The sequence below is a fragment of the Anomalospiza imberbis genome, chromosome 1 (assembly GCF_031753505.1).
Source record: "Anomalospiza imberbis isolate Cuckoo-Finch-1a 21T00152 chromosome 1, ASM3175350v1, whole genome shotgun sequence".
NCBI lineage: Eukaryota > Metazoa > Chordata > Aves > Passeriformes > Viduidae > Anomalospiza > Anomalospiza imberbis.
In genome coordinates, this window is record NC_089681.1 from 64,556,412 (window position 1) to 64,582,933 (window position 26,522).

Below are 26,522 nucleotides of genomic sequence, written 5' to 3' on the forward strand. Positions count from 1 at the left end.
CCACGCGCAGCTTAAGACTTTCTCCTCCCATCCTGTTACCTGGGAGAAGAGGCCGGCCCCCACCTGGCTACAGCCTCCTTTCAGGGGGCTGTAGAGAGCGATAAGGTCCCCCCAAGGCCCCTTTTCTCCAGGCTGGACACCCCCAGCTCCCTCAGCTGCTCCACGTGGGACTTGTGCTCCTGACCCTTCACCAGCTTCACTGCCCTTCTCCGGACTGGCTCCAGCAGCCCGGGCCCCGTCGCTCCGGCCCCGAGCGCGGCTCCCTCTGCGCCGAGCCCGGAGCGCTCCCGGGGGCGGGCCCCGCACGGGGCGGGCCCCGCACACAGCGCCCCCCAGCGGCCGCCGCCGCTGCTCCGCAGCGCGCGCGCCGGGGGCGGGACCGCTCCGTCCCCGCGGGGCGCGCGCGGCTCCCGGCGCCGGCAGCCGCGGCGGAGAGGAGGGGGGGGAGGGGGCGGTGCCTCCCGCGGCCGCCGGAAGTGACGGACGGGCCGGCGGGGCGGGGCGGGGCGGGGCGGGCGGCGCGTGGGGGATGCGCGAGCGGCGGCGGCGGATCCCGAGCGGGGCTGCGGCGGGGGGCGGAGGCGGCCGCCGCCATCGGCGCTGTCACCATGCTGAGCCGCAGCTCCTTCACCAGCCTGGTGGTGGGCGTGTTCGCCGTGTACGTGGCGCACACCTGCTGGGTCATGTACGGCATCGTCTACACGCGGCCCTGCCCGGCGGCGGCGGCGGACGGCGCGGCCGGGGGATGCGTCTGGCCCTACTTGGCTCGGAGGCCCAAGCTTCAGGTGAGCGGGGCGGGCACGGCCCTCGGCCCCTCGGCGCACCGCCCAAGTCACCTGGGCACCGCCCCTGCCCTCTGGCCCTGGCCGTGCCCTCTGACCCCGCTTCTGCGCCCTGTCCCTGCTCCGTCCCGGGCGAGCCGCTCCCACGCCCTCTCGGTAGTGCTGGGCCTTGTGGAGAGCTCCCCTGGCTGGTGCCCGGGTAGGACTTGGGTTTGTGTTTTTTATTGATTTCCTATATCTGCTGTCACACACGTACTGGTTAGAGCAGTGTTGCGGAAGAAATGCTGGGCCTCTTTAGTCTCTGTTTAGACTGAGAAGTCTTCATTAATTTCATATAAATATCTCAGAGGATGGGTGCCAAGGAGATGGTGCCAGACTTCTAAGTGATGCCTGGCGACAGGATGAGGAGTAATGGCCATGAACTAAAACACAAGAACTCCCACTTCAGTGTGAGGAAGAACTTGATTATGTTGAGGGTTGCAGAGCACTGGAACAGACTGCCCAGGGGGATGGTGGAATCTCCCTGTCTGGAGACATTCTAAACCCATCTAAATGTGTTCCTGTGTTACCTGCTCTAGGTCACCCTGCCTTGGCAGGGGCGTTGGACAAGGTGATCTCCAGAGGTCCTTTCCAGCCCTGACAGAGAACCTTTCTTTTACTGACAGTGTCTCTGGTTCTGTGAAATGGCTCCACTTCCTTCAACTTCTAGAACAGGTCATCCCATTAAAATGTATTTAGTGGCTGTGTTTCTGCCCACAAAAGGAGCTGTAAGACTCTCTCTGAGTACACTATTTTCTTTCCCTGTGTATACAACCTTCCTGTAACTGGCAGAATTAGTGAAGCTGAAAGACAGACCTGTACTCCAAATGTAGAGATGCGTTAATTTATTTCCATACTCTGAATTTCTCTGTGATGTGTTTTGGTTTCAGTTAAGCGTGTACACTACCACACGGTCAAGCATCGGTGCTGAGAGTAATATAGATCTCGTTTTGAATGTGGAGGATTTTGATATTGAGTCCAAATTTGAAAGGTAAGGATCTGGATCAGTAGTATTCAAGGTATTGGTGTTCTTTGTTGAATTCTGAAGTGCACATCCTTACTAGGAGTTACGTGGATGGAAGTATGTATGAAGCCAAGGTAGATTTCACTATTGGTTGGATCAGTGTGCTGTTCTCAGCCATACAGGCAAACATTTTGCGGAACTGTGCCTTGCTTATAACAGTAAAAATTACTTTCTATTGAGAAAATCTAAAGACAAATGTGCCTGGAAGTGCTTGAGACTTGTTTCTAATCACATAGGTAGGACACTGGCTACATGTTTTGTTCTTAATTGCTGTGGCTTCAGACCTGGAATGTTTTAGCAACATGCTCTTCCATAACTATTTCTCTGCTAAAAATCACATAAGAAAACCTTCTTTTCTAAGAGTCTGGGGTTTGGGGATCTTCTGAAGGGATATTGGTGCCAAGACTGTGCCCTTAGAGAAGTCTTTTAGTAGACCACTGCACTCTGCATATGCCTCTGAACAATAAAAATAACTGGAACTACTTGTTTTGTTCTTCAGATTTGCTGTCTCACTTTTTGTTTGTTTGTTTAAAATAATTGCCCCATTCTTAACTCTCTTATCACAGTCTCCAAGGTTATTTCACTCCCTTCATTTTCTGTGACTAAAGAACTTGTTGGTTGCAGTTTAGGTCATACTGAGCTTCATCTCTGACAGACCTTATAAGAATTGTTTTACTGACAGGGTCTGCTAAGCTATTGAAAGTAGTCAGAGCAGAATAAGCTGAGCAAGACTACAAGAATAGAGGAGGCATTATGCAAGGGTGCAAGTAGGATGATTTCTTGGCTAGTACAAGGGGAGTGACTTCATGGTTTGGGGCTCCAGTTTAGAGTTCTGTACTTGGCATGCCATAACTGAGAAGATATTTTATTAATGTAAAGTGCATGGCAAAACTTTGTGATTTTCTTTTTAAACTTTTTACCATGTATATGATCTGTGATGCATCTTCAGCACATGAAGACTGGTTTTTCACAAGTGCTATCATAATTTTGGCCCTGTGACCTATCAGTAGAGGAAAGCAACAAAAGAATTGATGATGCAGTCCTAGGGCAATAAAGTAGGGAGTGGACAAGGGTTAAACTATCTTAATATAACAGTAAATCTTTGGAAATGCATATATTGTGATATGTATAAAAAATTACCCCATCCAGCCATGGAACATGTTAGCCAAAAGTAATTTTGTCTAGTAATAGCTAAATATTTCAGCATGTGCTATGTCATCTCATAATATATTTATTTTGTATTTTAGGACAGTGAATGTCTCTGTACCAAAGAAAACCCGAAATAATGGCACATTATATGCATTTGTATTTCTTCACCATGCTGGCATTTTGCCTTGGCATGATGGTAAGCAGGTGCATATAGTAAGCCCTCTGACCACATACATGGTCCCCAAACCAGAAGAGATTAATTTGCTCACTGGTGAATCGGCCACACAGGTAGGTGTGTGTTCCATCTATGGAAGAACATCTGCAAAATAAGTAATTTATTTTATAGACATTTCTGGTGTTAGTATCTGCTGTGCTTGCATCTTTAAACTAAGGATGATACAACAGAAAAGAAAAGTCAAAATCCTCTTCTTAATTATCTTGCTAATAGCAGACCGCTCAGCAGAGCAGAGGTAGAGCTCTTTAAAATGCTGGCTAGTTATTTAAACACTTCCCTAGCTAACAATAATTGCTTCAAGGATTCATTGCTTTTGGTAGAAATACTGTATTACTCTGTAACAGCATGGTGCTGCTTTCTATAGTGAATTGAATTCATATGAAATAATATGCTTTGCTGTTGTAAGATAGCAGAATAAGATGGGAAGACAAACAGATAATGTTTGGTTGATCATCCTTTTGACTGTTTTGAAGTAATATCTGATTACTGTATAGTCTTGATTTCAAAGCGATTTCTTCTTACTAGTATCCACAATCTCAAGGTGTAAAGGTTAATTAGTTGAATATTCCTTCTTGATGAACAAGGCTGTGAATGGACACTGAAGTTTTTCAGTGTCAGATTGTGGTGGGCCTTTAAATACCATTCTGTTGTATTTGAGCAAAATACTTGATCTGGTCAAAATTAGGGTAAATAGTTTTTTAGTGGGCTTCTGGTTTATGATATAGTTAATGACTCCCTGGATTCTGTGAGTTAGATTATTACCTTGTTCATAATTTTGTGTTGGTTAACAGTATGTATTTTTATTCTTTTTTTTTAAGCAAATTGAAGCAGAAAAACAGACCAATGCCCTGGATGAGCCGGTCTCTCACTGGAGGTCAAGACTAACCTTAAATGTCATGGTGGAAGATTTTGTGTTTGATGGGTCATCGCTCCCTGCTGATGTTCACCGTTACATGAAAATGTAAGTTGATGACTTAATTTTGTCAGATATGTTATTTATAAATTTATGTCACATTTCTTCAAAAATCTTTCTTGACCTTCTTTAGTATTTTATGTTTAAATGGGCACCTAGAGACAAGAGCAGATGCTTTTAATGCTTGCATTTTGGTAGTGACAAATTGCTGCTAAGATACTATGTACTAGAAAACCTCATTGGCGATACCTGGTTCCTGGGCAGCTCCGAGTTTACAATACTTTTTCTGTGTGGAGTTAACATAGTAAGGCAAAGCAGGACTACAAAGACACAGATAAAGTGCTATAGCAGATCTCAAACCTATTTGTTCTCCAATTGTCCTTCTGGCCTTCAGAGCAATTGCCATCCTTTGACCCTTTTCAGTTTTCCTTTATCTGCAAGTTACCTGTACAAACTGGAAGTGCTGAAGAGGTACAGGTGATCTCCTAGGATATCTTTTTTTCTCCCTTTATGATTTGCTTTATTTTACTTTGACAGTGTGTGTTTCTATGTTATGTCATTTTCCTCAAGAAAATACTAACAAACAGGGATGCATTTTTAGGCCTCTAGGTGCAGGCAGTAGCTTCTGCTCGCAGCTTGCTTCAATCGCTTCCAGTATCAAGCATATAAGTAATGCTGTATAGGCTTGTGCTGCTGTATGTTGATGCCTTTCTCTACAAGTGCCCTCTTAAATCCTGAAGTAGTTGGTTAACCAGCAGACCCCAGGGTTCTGGGATAGATTTCCAGCCAGAATAGATAGACCCATAACAAGAAGGGGTTGTTGGACTTGGGTTGGTGGATGAGGAAGTTTTATCTGGTTGATTGGCATCAGTGCTGTTTTCTTATGGCATTATACAGGAAAAGAGTTTGGATATGAAATAACATGCTGCAATTTCACTATCAATAGTTTTAATCATAGTTATTACATAGAAATCTTAATCACTTCAGTTAAATAACCAAGCTATTTCTGAACTTCATTTTCTGTGACCTTTTGTGTGTTACTGTTGCACATAGTGTGTTTAGTATGCAGTCTTTCTTAGCATGCAACAGCTTTTGTCAACAGCTAAAGTTCAACTTTCAGGCTTTAAAAATCTTCATGATGCTACTCCATAGATTCTTGCCAAGAGCATCACAGTGTAGATAACTGCCTTTCTAGTGAAGACTTGAGGAATTTGTCTCTGTTAGGGTATTGGGCTAAATACTTTTCCAAGGTGCTGACAAAGCGACTGCATGTAGATCATAATTTGCTAAACAACTTTACAGTAACCAATTTGATAGAGGGCTTGAAGGCTAGGAAGTTTCTATTGGATTCATGCAGGTTGGTGAAGTAGTATAGCAATCCAAATGAGAGCTTCTGTAGATGGCAGAGAAGATTTCTGCTCCATGTCCAGTTCCTGTAGTAGTATCTGGCCTTCTCATGTGTGCATCAGCCATCACATTCATGGTTCCATGTGGGCAAGAGCATGAGTCTGATGTCCTGCTAGGAGAGATGAGTGGGGAAGAAGGTGGAGGGGTATCATGGTCTCAGTAGGAGGGGGATATTTGAAACAGAGGATACAATATACAGCAGTAAACTTCAGCATGTTTCTCTTCCACAGACTTTTACATTTCCCTTGGTCGTGCAAGAGCTTCAGCATCATTACAACAAATTTCATTTGTTTTTTTATTTGCTTATTCTGTCTTTTTACAGAAGAATGAAAACAAACAAAATTTTTCAATACCTGTGTCTTTCGATGAAAGATCGATTCTAGACTAGTGGCTAATTTTTTGCTATGTGTTAAAAGAAAATGTGCCTGAAAAGATGGTGGGAAATTTCTACATGGGTAGATTTGAAAGTGATGAATGAGTGCTAATTTGAATAAAAGTAGTTTTCTTTTTAGATCACTGCAGTTATAAAATCCATGTTTAAACATCCTAGGGTTCAGTTGGGGAAGACAGTGCATTACCTTCCAATATTATTTATTGATCAGCTAAGCAACAGAGTGAAAGATTTGATGGTGAGTAATAGAACACCTTTAATTATATTTAACAGTTTTAACAGTGATCTTAAATGTTGTTTTAATTAAGATTTTCTCATAGGTTGTTTGTTGTAATGAAGAAGTATAAATGCACAAAAGGACTCAATGACCATTTAACTTAATGTGACCTAATGTGGTAATTGCAGAAGCTGGATCTGGGTTTTGAGACTTCTCTCTGGCAGAAGTATCTGTCAGTCACTGTCTTCTATTTCGCCAAAGATGTTTGGATTCCATTGCTTCTGCCTTTTGGGTGGATGTGGAGGACATCACTGCAGCAGCAGTAGTGGCAGGACCAGTCTCTTCAGTAGTTTGACTCCCTAATATGAAGTTGTGTTACCATCCCAGAGTAGATTCTCACACCTTCTAGGCATATTGACAATATCCACAGCTGATGGTGGAGCTACACTTGAGATAAGTCTGTAGCTATTCTCTTATGTCCTCAAAATTCAAATGTGGTTAAATTTCTTGATGCTGCTGTCTGTCATGTTAGACTAACTTGAGCACCTGAAAGTTTGGTGTCACAATACATCCAATGATTTTGTGCACTCAAATCAGTACTTTGAAACTTCAGTAATGGAATTACAGAAAGATGAAGTTGGATGAGATTTCTGGAGATTGCTAGTCCAATGTCTCTTCTCAGAGTGAGTGAGTTTTTCAAGACCTTTTCCAGTTGAGATTTGGTTATATCCAAGGATGGAGAGGCCACAGCCTCTGTGGGCAGCCTGCTTTAGTATTCAGTCACTCCAGCAGTAAAAAAAAGCATTAAAAAATAGAATTTTCTGTATTCAGTTTTTGCCCAAGTCTTCTCTTGTAGGAAAGCATTCAGTTCCTTTGCTACAGGTTGCACATGGCAGTCCCGTGTATCTAAATCATGCTGCTTTTAGCAGCTCTTAGTTAAGCCTTGCAGTTCCTTTCAGTTACACTGACTGGAATTTGGTAATTGGGGTTACTGAGAACAGCAGTCTTGGGGAATGTCTCAAAACTGTTAAATGAGCATGTCTGAAGTATGCATTTTCTAGTTGGAAGCCTGTGTAGATGCAGACTTCCCATAAGCCTTCAAAATTGTCTCTCCAATTCATTACTTTAGCTCAGACAAAGGGTTTTGTTACTTAGTGTTCAGGAGAATCTTTACAAATTTGTGTCCCTTCCACCCTAGATTTGTACAGCAAAATAAACTCCTGAGCATTTATTACAAGTCTTGACAGCAGATTGCTTTTTCCAGTATTTTTTAGATATGTATTTGTAATGTCTGTATTAGTGGTTGTTGTCCTTTGTTTTAAATTTTATCACAGCTCATCCAGTTCAGTTCATTCATGTGAACTTTAAACTGGTCAAGTCATGTACCCTGTTTGCAAATAAATTCAGCATTCCCATGTTACTAATGACATTCCTGCAGTTGTCATGCATGCCACAGTTAATGTTGTAACTCACTGCCTTAGAAGGTCATTAAAGATGTTGGGAAGTGCTGCAAAGACTATTCCACTAAAACCTGTGACCTTCCCCTTCAGCACTGGCTTATGTGATGTCTCAGTAGTGATTGGCCAAACTGCTCCCAAGCCCTGCAGAAAGAGTGGTCTTGTAGTAAACATTCTGTGAGAGACTGAGTGGTAAGAGAAGAGCAGGAAAGAATAAGGAGGGAAGGTGATACAGCTTTTGTGGAGCCAGGTTAATATTTGACTGTAAATAGGGGCACAGACAGTATCTGTTTTCTGTGCCTGACCTAAAGTCATGGAGCTGAAGATGCATTTTCCTGCTTGTGCTGGGCTGTATAGATTGTCAGCTGACTCTCATTTTCATCTAGATGTAGGTCTTCTGTGGTGAGTACTGCAGTCTAGAGATTATGTGTTTCTCATGTTCTTACATGTGCTTAAATGCTGAGGTTTTGGGATTGCACGGAATTTAATGAAGAGATAATTTTAAAATTCATACCACTGAACTTATTTGCAGTGTTTGCACACTGTTTTGTAGTATTGATTAAGTAGAGTGCTAGAAGTAATGATACTCTGCTGCCATACTGCAAGAGTAGGTTGTATTGCAGGGATTTGGTCATTCCTAGCTTTCAAAGGCCTAGCAACCATCACACTCATTGGAATTGTGAGGCACCACTTGTGGGTTTTAAGCTGTTTGTTAAGAAAGAATTAATTCTTCTAATCTTACCTTTATTTTAGTTTGCTTTTGGTGTTGGAGAATTCCCATCTCTGTCTTCTATTGCAGTCCAGTTTCCTCCCTACAGTACCCCTAATTCCTCCATAGTAATTCTTTGTCTGTGGAGTGCATTTGCCACATGCTGCTTACCCAGGCATTTGCAACAGTTTTGTTTCTTGTCCATCCTCCACAGATAACATTTCTTTTCCCTTTCTGCCGTAAATGTTAGCGCTGTCTTTGATAGACTAAGAAACTGAGGTGAGACTGATTGAATTACGGGAATCCTTTGAAAAGGAGAAGCAGTCTGGAAGATGTTTATATAGTTTTGGGTAAACAGCTGTAGACTCTTGCCAGTGTTCTCTACAGTCAGCTGTAACCACACTTGATTTTTGTTCCGTTCAGTTCAGAGATCCCTGACACTGTTCTCGTTTCTCAAGCTTTTCTCTTTGCTGTATTCATAAAACTTTCTCAGCTTCCCTTCTTCTCCCTCATGTGCCTGCATGTTCTGCCCCTGTCTGAAAAGCTTACAGAGTCTTGGGAACATGGTGAAATTGAGATTTGTTTGTACTCACTGGAGGAAAGAGTGAATGGGAGAATGAACATAGCCCTCAGTTCACATCTGAGCGGTAGGTGGGGAGCCTAAAACCATGTTCTGTGTCATGAGAATCTGAAGCCCATTCACCTCAGTTAGGTGTCAGCTAACTAATTATTGTAGAAACAAATGCAGTGTAGAGTAGCAGGTCTGGGTTGGGAATTATGATTGGGAGTAATTAGGAGCCTGGAGCAGCAGATCTTGAACTCTTGCAATGAGTGCCTGCCAATCTGTTGTCCTGAGCTATCCTTGGAAATGTAAAACAGACTGCCTGAACTTGTTCTGAGGTATCTAACGTCTTAGAGGACAAGGGGGGATTTTTGGTTTTTTTTAAACCTATTTGAGAGATGGACATGGACAGCTGTCATGCAGAAGGAGCTGAGGCAATTTAAGACTTTTTTTTCCAGCTTAAGTAACACATAGATGATACAGTAGGATTAGCAGAGATGTATTTTGTGGGGTGCAGGAAGAAAGTTTTTGTGACACTCCAGATCCTGAAGTTATCTTACTTAGCTTTAGCTGTGGTGTTTTCATTAGTCTTAACTAGTGGCATCATCTTGCTCCCCCACTCTTTCAATTTCTCTGAAAATCAGCTTCAATGAAGCAAATTTCTGACTGTGACCTTTGGGATACAATTTGTTTGTTGGTTGGGTTTTTGGGGGTTTTTGTATAATATTCTAGTTTAGGTCATCTTAGCATATACGTTCAGAGAAGAACTGTCAAAAGAGTTTTCTTAAGCACACGTTTCCCACTTTATGCTGCCATCTCAGAGGCATTTGTATACAGGAACAGTGAGGTTGCTGTAGGAACTTGAACAGAACAGACTGCTGATTTAACATTTCCTGGGAAAAACGCAAAGACTTCAAGCATGGTATGGAAGTCTAAGATCTTACTCCTTTTAAAAAACAAACTGAGTTCATAAAATTGTGTGATTAAATTACAGTGTGATGCAATCACTTTCTTTATTTTTAAAAAATATTAATGGAAGTAATTATTGCCATTTTTCCGCTATTAAAAATGAAACATCTTTTTGAAATGCAGGTTATAAATCGTTCAACAACAGAGCTACCTCTTACAGTGTCGTATGACAAAATATCTCTTGGAAAACTCCGATTTTGGATCCACATGCAGGATGCTGTGTACTCCCTCCAGCAATTTGGTATGCTTACCTTTAATGACTTTAGGCCAAGAAACCACAACCAACCCCTTAATTTCTTTCTTTTATGCACATGGATGACACTTTTTTTTCTGGATAGCTGGTAAAGAGATTTAATGCTACAAATCTTGTGTTGATTCACCTTAAGTTAAAGATAAAAATATATGTTGACATGTGGTAGGGAGCAAGAATACAGAGGTGAATTAACCATTTTAAAAATTAATTTTATTTGGATAGTGCTCTGTAAAAGCATTGGAGGACATAATCAAGAAGAGCGTTTTCACCATGGGTTTCCCCTATCATCCATGGAACAGAAAAGTTGGATTAGTGGTACATAGACTTTGATATAAGTTATACACAGCTGCTCACTGTAGCCATATATCTGCCGTGAAATACAAGCAGGCCATACTGAGTAAAATCCAGCTGGTTCTCCTTAGATCAGGCTAATCTGTATTAAAGCTAGAAGTATGTCTGCTAAACATAACTGTCGTGAAAGAGTCAAATAATTGCTTGCTCAGAGTTGGTGTGGGGCATTTGTCCACCATCACTTCTCCATAATTTTTTGTGAGCCTCCTTAGAATTGAAATTTTCATATTCCATGCCTCGGTTGTCGTGTGATAGACACAGATATCAAGACCTCTCATCCCAAGAGTACCTCCTCTGCCTGGTAAAAAAGCCTGTGTAAGATGCTGGTTGTTCCCTCGAAGTATGTAGATAGTGAAACATAAGGTTTGAAATTCTCCTATTGGAGTAATTCCTGGAGCAGTCAGATTAGTAGCAAAACTCCAAAATCACTTGAGAATGGCCACGTTCTTGCTGTGACTGCAAAGTAAGTTGGTGGTGAACTCAAGCACTATTGCCATAAACACAGCATTGTGTATTTTCTGAGAAATGTGGACTTCAATCATAGTGTTGCATCTATGGCCATGTATCTCACTGACTTTTGTTGTTCTTTACTGTGCAGTCCTTTCCTTATTTTTCAGCTTTTGATGTAAAGCTCACTCTTTCTGTGTATCAAGCTAAAGTTCAGAGGCCAGTTTGTAAAACCTTTTTTTTTGACTTCCTGCCCAGGCCAAAATGATTTAATGTGTCTTCCCATTTGTCTGTCAGGTGTTCAGCTTAGGTTGTAATCACACAACATGTTAAAGGCACTTTACAAAGCACATTGTAATTACGTAAGTTAAAGGCTTGTAACTGATGAGTTTTGGTTTTGGGCAAGCTAAATAACTTGCCAAAATATAGGTGGATTAGGATTTTACCAGTACAGCTTCCATCATGTTTTGGATTTATGATTCCTTAACAAAACTTGTGCAGGTGACGTAAGATTCTGTTCATACTGGACTTGAGCATAACAGCAATGGTACTTCTTGCACAGTGACTTGTTCTTTTTCATAGGGTTTTCAGAAAAGGATGCAGATGAAGTAAAAGGAATTTTTGTTGATACGAACTTGTACTTTCTGGCTTTGACATTCTTTGTAGCAGCATTCCATGTAAGTGGTTTTAGTTTTTAGGAAATACATAATATGAAAAAAAAAAAAAAAGGTGGGGAGGTGTGTCTGATTTTCAGGTGTTTCATTTATTAAGAATTATTCTTGAAAATAGTAATTTCAATAGAGCAGCAGAAGCATTATCTGGTACAAAAGTCAGCTATATTTCCAATACAGAGTTAATATAAAAAACTCAAATAAGACAGAAATTTGAGATAATGATACAGAAATTTCCAGTCTTCACTGAAATACAAAACATTACCTTCATTATCACTTTTTTTTACATTGTAGTTGAACCAAAGCCCCTAGAATTCATGCACCTGTCAACATTGGTTCAAATTTTGTTAACTTTTCACAAGATTTATCACTACAGTGGCATAGCTGGGCCACCTGTACTGGGGTTTGAGTCTCTGACTTCTAATCCCTGGAGAAATTTCGATCAGCTGATATAAATTGCTTCTAGACATGTTCTATAAACTGTGGCACGATCATGGTTATTTTTTTTGTTATTGGTTGTCCCTTTCTTAGCAGTGGCTTAAATCTGAATCTTGATTTTAATGAACAACTTCTTTTAGACACTGGGAACATTTTTGTAATCTACAGTTATACTCAACACAGTTCCCATACTCTAAGAGAGATAAGAACTTGTCTGGAATGTTATGTTTCTTTATACTTGCACACAGTTAACTTGTTTGGAAAGCCTTAGACTTCCATGACATATTAATTTAATTTTTCCACTCTGTTTATCAGGTTGCAAAGTATCTGTAGACTGGGAGAAGCTTTTCTGATACATTTTTCTTTTGTGTATCCTTTTCCCAAATAATTAAAAAAAAATCCCTCCCATAAAGAAACAAATCCCACAAAAACAACTGAAAATTTCCTCATTAAAATCCACTGACCCAAGAATTTCTGCAATCTGTGTTTGATTTTATTTTTAGACGCTGAAGGCTTAAAGGAAATACCAAAACTATATTGAATGAAAATACTGAAGAAAATAAAAAAGCTTCCTACGAGTAAATTGAATTCTAAGATGTCTTGGAAGTTTAGGTCAGCTTAGTGACAAAATACAGAGGAAAACTGGCTTTCTGTATTGCAGGATTTTTTTCTAAAGTTTTGATATTATCCAAATGTAAATTGACAGTCAATCCAATACAGAGCATTTTTAGTTTAATTTACTATGCTTTTCTCTGGTCTGTCGAGGTGTGTGATTCCTCAGGGTCCTCATTGTTCACCCTCTATGATGAGTTACCCTGTATTGGGTCTCTGACTTTCTTCACAGGACACTTATTTGGTAGTGTTTGAAATTCATCCTATCGTTTTGCACTGCTTTTAGAGCCTGGGCTTCTACAAAAACTTTTCTTTTTAGCTTTTATTTGTGAGTCTTAATTTTCATTTCTGAATCTTCTAAAATGTTTTTTTTAATACCATGTTGAATGCATTGTTAACATTTTCAGTCTCTAATTAGTGTATGTTTCAAGCAATTGAGTATGTTTCTTCCTATTTGCAGCTTCTTTTTGATTTCCTTGCATTTAAAAATGACATCAGTTTTTGGAAGAAAAAGAGGAGCATGATTGGGATGTCTACAAAAGCAGGTATGGACTAGAATGAGAAGTGTTGCCTAGGTGCTGTATATTTTATGGTGTGTGCTTTCAGTCTTGCTCTAAGTTGACACTTGGTAGGTTTACAGAGATAGCAAAATGGTTTGTGTACAAAGAAGAGATGGCTAACAGTCTACAAAGATGGTTCTAACTTTGTTAGTTCTGTGCCCAGGTATCACTTGAGTTTAAGCATTTGTGTCACTACTGAGGTTTGACTGTCTTGGAATTGGGAATTTGATTAATATTGAGTGAGTTACCATGTTTTCCTTGCTGAAGGAACAGAGAAGTACTCTGAGAAAAGAATGAGGACCAGAAAATCTTCTGTGGGTGGAGAGAATGTACTTTCATGAGTAATGCTGTTCTGCAAGTCCCTTGTATTCATTGTAGATAGCTACAGGTTCCAAAATATTTGTGGGTGGAAAGTGCTGTATTGTAATGCTCTTGCTTGATTTGGGATTTGATGTAAACAGGAGCAATAGAGGTTCCTGGGGTGGTGGGAGTGGGGGAGCATGGGAGGATTGACTTGATTTGTGTATAGGAAAGATGAGAGAAACATAGTGATCTGACATCCTGCCAAGCCTTCCTAGAAACAGATGAAGGTTTTTCCAATCGCTTTTTTTCCAATTTTGATTATGAAGCAAAATTGTAAACCTGGAGTCACTTGACCTCTGAGACTATCCCTAATTCTATCATATTTACAGATGGATTAAAACATGTAAGGAATATCAATACCACGGGGGGCAAAAAGGCATTCTAGTTTATGATGAACAGCATATTTTTATCACGTGTAGAATCCATGTATCATTTTTATGAGCGGATTTGTTTTATTAAAGCAGTTGTATTGCTGTTGGCATGTGAATGCCAAAAAGTTAGTAAGAATTCAGAACGGTCCATGGAATTTCAGAAATAAGAGTCAATTGCCAGTTTCAAAGCTTAGTAAAGTCAAATTCAAAAGACTTAACATACACATACAATAAATGAGTTTCAAATACTGACATTATATTATCTCACAGCCTTTCGGCTTCCTGGAGACAAGAATCATGAATGTAGTTCCTAATTGTATTCACATATTGCTGAATTGCTTCGGTACAGAAGTCTTCATTAAATGTTCCAATTTTCTTTCATCTCCTGTGATAAGGATTGCATAAAATGCTCTTGTTCCCTATTTGCCCAGAGATCACTGGCTGTTTCTAGGACTACTAGATATATCAAGATGTACACAGAAGAAATTCATAGTTAAATTGTGTAAGACAGAATTGCACCAAATAGACCATCAGTCTTCTGTCATCTCAGCTGTTCATTTAAATATTAATAAGCCTTCCATTTGCATCTTTTCTGTCTAGTGCTTTGGCGGTGCTTTAGTACTGTGGTAATATTTCTTTTCCTTTTGGATGAACAAACAAGTTTACTGGTGCTGATCCCAGCAGGTGTTGGTGCGGTGATTGAGGTGAGTTCTTAAAGATGCAGCACCAGATACGAGTATTTGCAGCAACATCCATAGTTCATAGTAGAAAAATAATGTTAAACTAGTTACTGGGAAACTACCGTAGCTTGCGTGTCCTTGGCTTTCAGTGACAGAGGAGATGGTGTCCCTCTATCAAATAACTAAACTGGAAGTATCAGTTTTTTCTGGGATGGTCCAGTTGATATTGTAGAAACCAAACACAGGGTGATGCTGAGGTTCCAGCTATCACATCACCCAATAGGCCTCACTCCTGGCCAAGCAAGTATATAACCATGTCAACAAGCCTGCATGGAAGCATTGTCAAAGAGCAGGCTGTGTGCCCACAGACAGTGCCAGGACTGAGGTGACTGGGGAGGGAGGAAAAGGAGGAGACTGCCACCTGTGTGCATGATTCTGAAAGTCTGCATCTAGTCAGTGGGTTGCAGGAAGCACAACTGTCTCAAAGTGACAGCAATCATAAGGACAGTACATCTCAGAGGAATTTTTCTGCTAGGAAGAACTTTTTCACAGCTTGGATTTAACTCATGTTTCTCATGCAGTACTAATAGTGACATTGATTCTGTAAGAAATAATTTTCTCACTTGTATCGAAGATAACAGTAAAGGATTGCCTTTTCGCTATTCCTCTTTTTTTTGTCTGGAATATATGGTGGGTGAGAAAAGAATATTGGTGTATCTGAAGTTAAACAAATTAACCTTGTCCAGAAAAAGCTTCAGGGAGTGCAGCTCTCCTGGGCAGCTGCATTGCCTAAGTTGTCAAATCTGTATAGCAGTGTGGGTACATGAGTAAATTTTCAGCTGAACTGCAACTTCTGGTTTACATTAGGGTCAGACTGTTACAGCTGTACAGCAAGTAACCAAATAATTCAGCAGATTCACTGATTTTTGCTTGTAGTCCACTACTGAAATGTAATGACCATGTAAGCAAGTGCCAACTTAATCACTGTTAGGACTTCTGAGCCCCCTTCGTCAAAGGCACATAAAAACTTGCTTGGCAGGTGACTACTGGAATTTTCTAAATGCATGACCTGGAGTGCATGTTGGTGCTAACCCCACTTAGGCACTGCCATTCAGATATCCTGGAATGACTACATTACTTCACTTAAATTACATCATCTGATAAAGAGACTTAATAGTGCAGGCTCACAACATTGTATTTGTTTGATGACATAGCATTTGGTTTGTGCAGACACAGGCAGTGTGTGCTGCAATCAGGCTGCTACTGCATTATGCAATGGGTGGTTAAAAGAGGTATTTTAAAATCTTGATTTTAATTGTCTGAATCCTTTGTAAGATGTTCCTTTGTGTAATAATCTTTTACGTGCATTTTTTCTGTTTTGCTAATCACAGCTCTGGAAAGTGAAGAAGGCCTTGAAAATGACAATCAGGTGGCAAGGTTTGAGACCCAAATTTCAGGTATAGTAGACATTGCCCTGTTAATGATTACACTCTTGAGCCACCCATCTGTTTCCAGGTTACTGTGCAGCTTGAGTTCTAGTGAAATGGAGAATTTTTTTTAAATTATAAAACTTTCCTGTCTTCATCTCTCTATGAATGGCTTAATCCAATAGCAGGATGAGCATTTTCAAACCTGTTTCTTTCTCTGAGTTCTTAAGAAGCAGCTATTTATTTGTATGTATTTATGGTGCAAGAAACTTCAGAACTTCTCTGTCAGTCCTGCTAAATCTTTATAGGTGGGACTGTGCTGCTGCCACTGTGTTGGAAAGGCATTCTTAAGTGACATCTTGTTTTCAAATAAGAAACTGGCTTTTTCATGAACCTGTAGGTGTAACTTCTCAGTTGTGGAACTAACAGAAGATTTGACATGTTCTGGGGACAGTACACTCTTAGATGATTCTTCTGGGTGAAATGAAGTGCTGAGATTGCAGAACATGCAGTGGCAAAGTGCAGTCTACACTGAAAGTTTGTCTTGCCGGTAAAAGAAACAGTTGTCTAATATTCAGTGTTTCTTCACAAGAAGTGCTGGGGGTTTGTGCTGCTTAAAGTCTATGTGTCTAGAGTGACTGGTGGCTCTACTTGTTCCTGTGTCAAGGAACTGTGTTGAAGCAGGCAGAATTTGTGGACATGCAGAGATAATCCATAACCATGATAATCCATGACCTCTTCATGGTTATGGCTTTTCATAAATGCTTCCTGTATCTGACAAATTTCTAGCTACTTGACCTGGCTTTTGCGTTGTGAATTCTGCTGTCTCAACAGCATTTCTCTAAGCAAAGTAGTCTTGGAAGTTTGGTATAAAATATGAGGTTAAAGGTTAATCTTTTTGCCTACCCTATATTTAGTAGGCTGCACAGGACAAATATATGACTCTCCTATATAGTAGCTTTTAAAAGCTTTGTTACCTGCCTAAAGTAGGGAGTTGGACAGGAAATGCTTTCCCCCTGTGTTCTGACGTGATTATGGTTTTCATGTGTGTTGCAGTTTGGTGCATACAATGACTCTGAAAAGAAAACCGAGGAATATGATGCCCAGGTAAGAGGGAATCCTATGACTTCCAATCTACAAAGTCTGTATAGGCCACGTGTTGGTTGACTTGTTTTGCTCTTTTTGTCTACAAGTGTATTTTCCACATCCTCAGAGTTGTCAAGTGAATCATCATTGTGTAGAGGATCAGATAGTGAAGATTCATTCTGATAATTTATGAAAGGAAACAAGGAAATAGTTCTTTTGGTTGTTGAATCTGGTTGAGGCATTGCTCTTAGAAGCATTGCCACTCACAAATTTGAAAGCTGATATTTGTACTTATTATTTTTACTGAAGGAAAGTTCACATGGTTCCTGATTTCTGAAAGGAGTTGAGCATAGGTGACAACATTGGTGTTAAGTAGGGAGCTATTTTTAGAGACTGATCTTCGTGGTGTCTCTTGGCACCAATGCTCAGAGGTGATTGCTTGTCTGAACTGGACTTTGGAATTTTCACCATCGCCATTAGAAGTGGAAGCATAGTAGAAATAGCAGACATTTGGAAATAGGAAAAGATTTTCAGGAAAAAATTATGTGGCTGTCTTCTTCTTTTCATGGCTATTTAATGCCATGAAAAATCTCTTCATATAGAATGTGAACTAACAAACTATTTTCCTTGTCCATTAGGCTATGAAATACTTGTCATATTTGCTCTATCCACTGTGTATTGGAGGTGCAGGTTACTCCTTGCTGAATGTCAAATACAAAAGGTACTGTAACTCTATAAATGACCTTATATGGAATTGAAACATTCCCCATTTTTTCTACATGGTTGTGGAAATTTGTTGTTAGCTTGATGCCCAGGCCAGGCACTGGAAACTTCCGTGTCCTGTCTATCTAAAGCTGAAGAATATAGATGTTTTTTTAACATGCTGCAAGCAACAGGCTGCTGTATTTCACAAGTTACCTGATAATTACTTTAGCATAGAATTCAATAGCTTGCATACATGTCAATCAGAAGAGGAGGAAGAAAGCTGCCATTGATGTTCAGAGGGCCAGTTGGTGATAGGAGAGATGAAAGGAATTCAGTGGTTGGACTTGTCCAATAGCAAAAAGAAGCAAAAACCTTCACAAAATTATTTGGTTTGAACAACAGGCTTCTCTGTTCCTAGATATGATAGCTACAATGGCAAGCAAGCAAAAGCATTTTTTAGAAAGGGCTCTTTATTCCTTTAGAGCCATGAACTTCCTGCAACATAGTAATACTTCAGCAAGAGCTGGACATTCAATATTTCATGAACAAATGAAACCCTTGTCACCTTTCAGTCAAAATAGCTGGCTCATTTTGTGTTGGAGAGATGCAAGCAAGTGAGCAACCATGAGACTTTGTTGTAGGAAAATCCTGCAAACACAAGCATGGTGAGGCCACGTAGGCATTTTTTAATAGTCCTTAGGCCCAGATGGGATGGGACAAAACAAGCAGTAGTAGTTTTTCCTTGTGTTATTTTAAGCTGTTGCTGCATACGTGAGCTGTAACACTCATACCAGAAACTTGGGCAATTTCTGCGCTATTAGAAAAGCATTTTTTTCAAAATGTTCTTGTCTTAGTAAACAGCTAACAGATGTGCAGCGTTTTAAAATTCTGCTTCTCTGATAAAATTATTGAATTAGTTTAGTATTTCAAAATACGATATTTTAGATATTTTATATATTTTATGAGCTGTAGCTTAAGGAAGTGAAAGCAATTAATATAATAGAATTCTTCCCATTGTTAAATCAGTAAGGAAATGTGTCAGAACAAATAATCTTAGCAGCGGATTATCCTTTAATCTTGGAGGCATTTTCTGATTCATTCTTTATATGCTTGTGGATTACTGAAATGCTGCTACAACTGTAATGTTGCTCTTAATGTGTCAGTAACACAGCAGTGCAAGTTTAATTTTAAATGATGTAACCAGAGCATGACAGTTATTAGCTGTTCTCAGGATTGCGAGCACAAGTATGGGATTCTATCATTGTCTGTAGCCCTACCATTATTTTGTCAGGACTGTGCTCCATTGAACACCTGGGAAGGTTATTAGATGTAAGGAGGGAAAAACCTAGATTCCTTGTCTTTTTTTTGTTTTAAGTACCTACTGTTGTGGTTTGCACTGAATGGTACTTGTTTGAAATTTAATACGTGCCATATGAAGTGACCCTTTAATATTTAGAATACAGTGTTTCCTTTGCAGGCTTTAATACAGTCAGGGTTCAGTGCACAGTATTACACGCACAGTGCACATATCTCATGTCAGTTATCTCATTATCAACACAGATGTCTTAAAATGGTCTGTAAAAGTATAAAAACAGGCGATAAACCTCTCAAAACTTCTTGTACGGACTGATAAGTATCATTTGCTTAAACTACCTTCTCTGGAGCCCCTCCTAATCCAAGAAAGATGTGAGGTATTTAGTTCTTGCGTGGAGTAATTTGTAACACAGCTATTTCTTGGAGTAGTCATGTGGTGTACAGTGGTGTATAGGATGTACTATAATTTTGGCTGAAGAGAAATATAACTGTACTCTCTTTGTTTGTAGCTGGTACTCCTGGTTGATTAACAGTTTTGTCAATGGTGAGTTCCTTCTGTTCTCTTTTCTAGACATGTTTTTTCAGATGAAGGCCAGGACTTCAAAGTAGAATATTAACTGCTGTCATTTGGATCAGTGTAATACAGATCAATAACTTATTACTAAATTATCCCAGTGATTGAAAAAGGGAGAAGAATCAACCCAAAGTGAACAAAAGAATTAGATACATCTTCACTCCTCAGAAAAATTGAGTGAAAGTTACTAATTATGGAAGTACAGTCGTGTGATTAACATCTGTGCATTTGTTTGTCTTCCATATTTCATCTTCAGGAGTGTATGCTTTTGGATTCCTGTTTATGCTGCCCCAACTATTTGTAAACTACAAGGTAAGATTGAAAAGTGATGGAAGTCTACTTTTCTAGTCTCTTCTTCCAGACTTTATAACAATTTGATCTTTTTTATTTCTAGATGAAATCTGTTGCACACTTACCATGGAAGGCTTTCACATACAAAGTAAGTGAAGCTCTAATTTAAAGTTGGGTGCAGTCATTTTGAAAATTATTTTCTGTAAGAAACAGCCTAATAATAAATAGCTTAAGGATGGCAATACTTTTTTGTTTTAACAACTACACTTGTTTGCAACTGTCCTTAAAATAAAAAACCACACTGATTTTCATTTTTCATAATGACTTCCATATGATGAGAACACTTACATCCTAGTTTTTATGATAATACTGCTTTTTGTACTGTCAGCTGTCTTGCATGAGTGCAGATGTTGGCCTGCAGATAAATTTATCAGTCTCAGTTAAATGTGTTATTTTAAGAAGGTGTCAATGCATCACTGACAAGGGATAGTTCTCAAGAAACAGTTAGGAATGCTAAAAGACCTTATTTTGGCAGGTTCCAGGAGCTACCAGAGGCTGAAGTCATGTACACACTGTTCTGTGCCAGGGTGGTAATTGTGAGCTTCTGGGCAAATGCGAGGGGGATTGTTCCATGGAGGAACAGGGGCTGCACTGTGGTGTCCCCAATGCCTAGACTGCCCTGGTAAGGCAGTGCAGTGCTGCAGCCAAGCTCAATAGCAGACCTTGGAGGGGAAGGTGAGTTTATTTAAAACCAAAATCAGCTCACTAACCCTTTGAGAGCTGTATATCCACAAGCACCCGCTCATGTGTCCAAGTGGTTTGTATAGTATTCAAACACCAAGATGATAGACCCAAGTATCCCAGTCAGTTATCATACGTGCTGATATGGATAACAAGGGACACCCACTGTTGAGTTACCACGTCTCCTATGTTCTCCCTCAATTAGCAGCTCTATACTAGTTTTGTTCTTGTACGCCTAAAGAGCTGATAGTGTTTTGACTATCATTTCCCACCAATCCTAGTCATTAGGGATTTTGTACTGTGCTTTGTTTTCCTGATCGTTGTGTCCTGAGAAACCTTGGGCGGATGTAGTGGGATCATCAAGGCCCTGATGCCATCACCATGTACCCTTTTTACTTGTGCTTCCACTCATAAATGCTTTCATTTTTTCTTTGTGCCGATATATTACAATTCTCCAGAACATCTGTACTTTAAAAGGAACAGTGTTAAAAACTGCTCAAGAAATGGTGTCCAATTCTGAACGGAAGATATGGGACAAAAGGACTAAAACATCTACATCTAAAGAGACTACAAAGGCTTTTCCATTTCTATGAGCCTATAGCAATTGTCCAACTTTCTGCTGCCTTACTGTTTTTAAGGAAACAGGGTGCATCTAGGAAAACAGATTGAAATGTAGCTTCTAGCAGAATAGCAACTAAGCAGTGTTTGATGTGGAAATAGAGATAAAAGTAACAATAAACACAGTATTTCAGGCATATACTAGGCAAATCAGCATGTTTCTTAAGAGGAGGGAGCAAAAGGTATATTAATGAAGTAATTTCACAATCTTACTTCACCAAAGAAAATAACTGAGCAGAGACATCAACAGTTAAATAAACAACAGAGGGAGGTTATTGAAGCAAATAACCTATAAATCAGTACAACCTTGCTGAATAGCCTTTTCTTACAAAGTATTTATGGTTCCTGTTTAGATGCCATAGGCTACTCATAACAAAGGCTTGTGTGTGTGGAGAAAGAAGTCTATTTCCGTTTTCAATTATGTTTAATTTAGAGAGCTTTGGATGGAGTATTTTACTTTTTGAAATGAATATTTAGAGTTGCTTTGTCTCATCTTCACTTGAAGTGGAAAGAAAAGTCTGAGGGCTCACTTGTGACCATTGTTTTAGAGAGCTTTGTTGGTTTTTTTCCTTAATTTGAACTCTGACTTTCCAGTTTCTGTGGGTTTTATGTTTCAGTGTTAATAAAGAGTACCTTCAAGTGCGGTAATCTCAAAAGAAAATTGTCCAGTCTGAACAGTATTGAATGGGCTGCCTTGGTGCATTCACTTGCAGTGCCTTATGAAGACTGCCTGTGTGCCTGAAGGATGGAGCATTTAGCTTTTTCTTCCCATTGTCATTGCAGGATCACTCACTTGGGTGTTGACTTGGAAAGGCTGTCTTTTCCAGTTTGCCAAGGTTTTTATGTTTGCTCCATGACAAACCTTTGCACAGGCTTGAGAAGTGCCAGCCATATTCCTCTCTCACTTCAGATTGATGGATTTGTTTTGACCTGACAGAAAGAGCTCTTCTGTTGTAACTAATCAGAACTCTCTCCTGTCCAACACCCCCATTTTCTGCTGATATTTTCTTCCATCATATAAACATTGGTTCATTGTGTAGAGTGAGTTTTCTGCTTACATCACTTGCCCCCTTCTCAGGGTATGGATTTGCATACAGCTTGCTAAACGGAAAGGAGCCATGCTACTGACTCAGTGTGTTAACCTAACAGTGAATATTCTTTGCTGTGTTTGTTTCCCGATGTGTTTAGTGAGTTGAAACAGTTTATTGCAACATGAGAACTAGAGCTGGTGCACTGTAGGCAAGAGCCAGATCCAGAGGAGTTGCCTTTTGGTTAAATTACTTTTTATTATTGCTGCAGAAGCAGAGCCTACAGTACACCTAGTTGATTGGAAATGGTGTAGAAAATTAGCCATCCCTTATTCAAGACATGGTTACTTCCAGGAAAGCACTGAAAATACTTTAAAGTCTTTCCAAGGCTATTAAGTTAATCTTCTTAAAAGCAATAAATTAACAAGTTTTTACACAAATTTCTACAGAAAACGAAAGTGAAGTGACATTTTGTACATCTTGTGATTTCAGTAATGAATGAAGAAAAGTCTGGGGGGGTTTCCAGGTCCTTTTGAAGTTTTCTCTGAAAATGAGTCTGTGTTTTCCCCTCCCACGACAATACTCTCACAGTCCTACTTCCTTTTTACTTGTAACTTCTGGTCTGTAGTAGACAGTATGGTCTTCATTAAAAGAAGGCATTTTAAAGTTTGCATTAATTAGTTCTGCAGCATAACCTTTAAGTGTTGTTATAAATGTGGAGGAAGTCTGTGTTCCCACAGAAAAAATATAGGAAGCTTCTAACTTTGTATGACTGATGACTTCCTTTCTTCACAGCCAGCTGAAGTAGTCTTTTCTTTTATTTGTAGGCATTCAACACCTTTATTGACGATATATTTGCTTTTATCATCACTATGCCAACATCTCATAGGCTGGCATGCTTTAGAGATGATGTTGTGTTCCTGGTCTATCTCTACCAAAGATGGTATGACTTCCTTTAATATTTGTTACAGTTTTTACAATGCTAAAGATGGTTGCAGTCTTGTTGCTATAAAGAGCTATAGTGGGATAGACTGGAGTAGAAGTTTTATGCTATAATAATGTATAGTATAGTTTGGTCTGGATAATGCTAGTTATGTATATGCCTAGTGAAGGGAATGGTGAGCAGGGTACCCTATAAATGAGATCTCAATACAAATAAGAGGAACAAAAACATTTTCCCATAACTGACAGTAATCCTGGACATGATACAGAGTAGTCAGAAAATTTCTTTTCTCACAGTACTCTGAATTTTTGTCTGTTACCCCTTTTCCCTCCCTACAACATCCTTCTTTTCACCAGATTTGGAAGTCACAAGTCCTCCTACCCCACCCCCAAAAAAAAAAAAAAAAAAACCAAAAAAAAAAACCAAGCAAAAACTACAAAAATAAAAAACAAAACAAAAACCCCACAAATCAAATGTGAGACATAAATTCCTGAAGTTAGGGAAAGGAGAGAAATTCCTAAGCTTGTATTCACCTTAGCAGTTCTGGGCTTCTAACCCTTGCTGAGGGCCACATCTCCATATGCTCAGTGTCTGAGGCATGTTCTCCAAGCAAGGTGCTCTGCAGGGCAGTAGTGAAGGATGCTGTCTGATAGGGGATCGCCCTGCTTTGCCTTTCTATGTATCTGGTTTGCAAAAACAAGTTATCAGGTTCTTTTGTAAGTTGAGTACCTGTTGAGTTTCAGTGTCTTTGAGTAACTAAAATCAGATAGGCAAGAAAGCTATATGCACTACTTATGAAATACTGTTCATAGTGAAGTTACAGAAAGTGTATTTTTGTTCCCAAGAATAAACGTTTTTGTTTATTGTTATTTTTGTAGAAATTAAGTGGTCAGCAGCTTCTGATAGGGGCTGGACAGTGGTTTCAAGTTTGAGAGGTGTCCTGCACTGCTTGAGAAAAGACTCCAGCCAAGCTTTAAGGGAGCTAATGCATCTCTTAAGAGGTTCTGTTATAAGACATCTGGTTGAGTCATACTGTGAAAAAGCTGATACATCTGTCCAAATCTTTAAAGATGTTGGGTTTTGCCACAAATGGGAATAGAGAATACGATGACAAAGAAATTAACTTTTAAAATTAAGCATCACAGAACTACTTAATTCCTTCAGATAGGAGGCTGTAATGGAACTAAAGATTTGGTTTTTTTTTCTGCCAGGCTTTATCCTGTGGATAAGAGCAGAGTAAATGAGTACGGAGAATCTTATGAAGAAAAGTTAAAAAAAAAAAAAGCTCATAGAGAATAACTAAGAACTGAAGAAGATTCTGACCCCTGGACTCTTCCTTGCTTTGTGTATTACCTGGTCTTAAGGAAGGAAAAACTTATTTAATAAGAGTATTTTTAAAGCTTATGACAGAACTACATGGACAGTACATCTTCTATATTGCCAAAATCTAGTTTTGATACCCTCCTCTTTCAAGATCCTCTTCTGTCCTCACAAGGTCTGCAGTCTGCCAGATGACATTATATAAACTTCCTGCATTTCAGCTTCTCTTCAGTGAAAACCTAAGCATCCTGAACATTGTAGTTAACATCAAAATCTGTGTTTTTAAGACAACTCACGAACTGAAACTGTGGTGCTTGTGCCACTAGGCTATGAAAACTGAAAAAAAAAAGATACTGTGTTACAGCAGAATCAAGGATTATTGCCAAACTGGGGGCTGTCAAAAATAAAAGCTATAATATTTCATTATATTCTACTTACAAATCATTCTCATTTGATAATGGAGATAATGGAAATTGTAGAAATTGTGAATTCCTAGCTGAAAAAATATATTGTTGGAAATACAGGATAAGGTACATGGCATTGTTAAACTTCAAATTCTGCCACATTCTTGGCCTACAATATGGCAGTGGGTTTCAGTTTTCTTAAAGTGAGTGAAGGTGTGAAAAAACTAACATGATTTCTTTCAATATGTATGCGAGGTTATAGAAATCCTTCTGCCTTGTTGACAAACCTGATTTCTTGGCATAGCAGGTATTCATGTAATGCAAATCATTGTTACATGCTGGGAAAGTCTCTTAACACTTCTTAAATTCTTCATCATTTGGTACCACAGTGACCTACTAGGCCAATTCTGTCATGTTTCAAAGGGAATAATTCCTCAGTCTTTTCCCCTCTCCCTCCCCGCCCCATCCTGTTTTTTAGATGAAACACACATCATTCAAATGGAATTATTTTGCTCAAGTACAGGTTCAACAAAGTACACTGATACAGAGAAAAAAAAAAAAAGCCTGGTAAAGAACAATTCATACCTTTCAATTTAAAATCTGTATTCCATGGGAATTAAATTCATTAAGGGAGATATTTTGATCTGTTTCTTCCAAATTTGTAAAAAATAATCAGGTTGAATTATTATACCAAAATCTAAACTCCACAGCTATATCTAGAAACCACTTATAAAAATGGTTAGAAAAAATTTTAATTTTAAATCTTCAAAGATTTTTAAAAGAAAGTTTCTTAGTAACACTAAGGGAAATACAGAGTGCATTCCATTCAGCAGCAAATGAAATACAATTTAAAAAATCCAAAAGGCAGAATTCTAGTTTCCAATTCTAGTTTTGCTTTGGCCAGTAAGTTTACAAATAAACCATAATGATTCTTAAGTTTATTAAATTGCATGCTGTTTGTGCAAGGCTGCTAAACCTCGATTTGTCATGAACTGAAAATATTCATACAGGTCAGCTCCTGTGGTCTGTAACTACTTTGTGAAGTGGATTTTATCCAGTTCTGGTACTGCAAAGTCTGAACGTATAAATATTTGGGTCCTAAAAAGATAAAGAAGTTTGTCTGCCTATTGTGTTTTGCTACAGACTACAGTCTTTCCTGTACTGAAGTCCTCCTTACACACTGCTGGCAATGGAAAGGAGTCTTGACGTGAATATTTATCTCATGTTAAAGTCTCTTTATGCTGTTAATTGTAACTACAGATTATTGACTTCAGCATTAAACACACCTAAGTCTATGCAAAACTGGGGCTGCATTTGCTGTATCTTGTACCTGTTTTGAATTTGTTTGGAATGAGCTCTTTACTGTTAAGCAAACTAATATTTCACATTAAGTAAATTGTGTGTGAAAAGTTTTCCTGATATAAAGAATGCATATAGCACGTTCCCTTTTTGTGCCATTTCAGAACAACCA

The 26,522-nt window shown here is 39.2% G+C and overlaps 1 protein-coding gene and 2 long non-coding RNA genes across 4 annotated transcripts; 1 reads left to right on the forward strand and 2 right to left on the reverse strand.

Annotated features, from left to right (window-relative positions):
• Positions 1-513: 513 nt before the first annotated feature.
• CLPTM1L (CLPTM1 like) lies at positions 514-25,067 on the forward strand. Of its 2 annotated transcripts, none has more exons than XM_068194992.1 (17): positions 514-785; positions 1,712-1,812; positions 3,093-3,282; positions 4,048-4,190; positions 6,100-6,178; positions 9,978-10,095; positions 11,488-11,582; positions 13,087-13,171; positions 14,521-14,624; positions 15,992-16,057; positions 17,084-17,134; positions 17,752-17,834; positions 19,642-19,676; positions 19,963-20,018; positions 20,101-20,145; positions 23,212-23,327; positions 24,539-25,067. In XM_068194992.1, exons 1-17 carry the CDS (start codon positions 609-611, stop codon positions 24,624-24,626), a joined length of 1,632 nt encoding a protein of 543 aa, XP_068051093.1. In that variant the 5' UTR covers positions 514-608; the 3' UTR covers positions 24,627-25,067. The 2 variants fall into 2 exon arrangements, with proteins under 2 accessions (XP_068051093.1, XP_068051098.1); XM_068194997.1 differs by lacking the exon at positions 514-785 and adding an exon at positions 1,320-1,496.
• Positions 15,977-19,065, reverse strand: LOC137476717 (uncharacterized). Its single transcript, XR_011000556.1, has 2 exons — positions 18,032-19,065; positions 15,977-17,292 (listed from the first exon to the last, which is right to left on the reverse strand). It is a non-coding gene; the product is annotated as an uncharacterized lncRNA (long non-coding RNA).
• LOC137476728 (uncharacterized) lies at positions 20,227-24,544 on the reverse strand. The gene is made up of 2 exons (XR_011000558.1): positions 23,861-24,544; positions 20,227-22,286 (listed from the first exon to the last, which is right to left on the reverse strand). It is a non-coding gene; the product is annotated as an uncharacterized lncRNA (long non-coding RNA).
• Positions 25,068-26,522: the final 1,455 nt, after the last annotated feature.

Bases quoted from the DNA above. Each gene is read 5' to 3' on its own strand.
- CLPTM1L (XM_068194992.1), top strand. From the start codon at position 609: ATGCTGAGCCGCAGCTCCTTCACCAGCCTGGTGGTGGGCGTGTTCGCC. The intron at 3,283-4,047 runs GTAGGTGTGTGT...TTTTTTTTTAAG, and splicing joins CTGGTGAATCGGCCACACAG to CAAATTGAAGCAGAAAAACA. The intron at 19,677-19,962 runs GTGAGTTCCTTC...TTTCATCTTCAG, and splicing joins GATTAACAGTTTTGTCAATG to GAGTGTATGCTTTTGGATTC.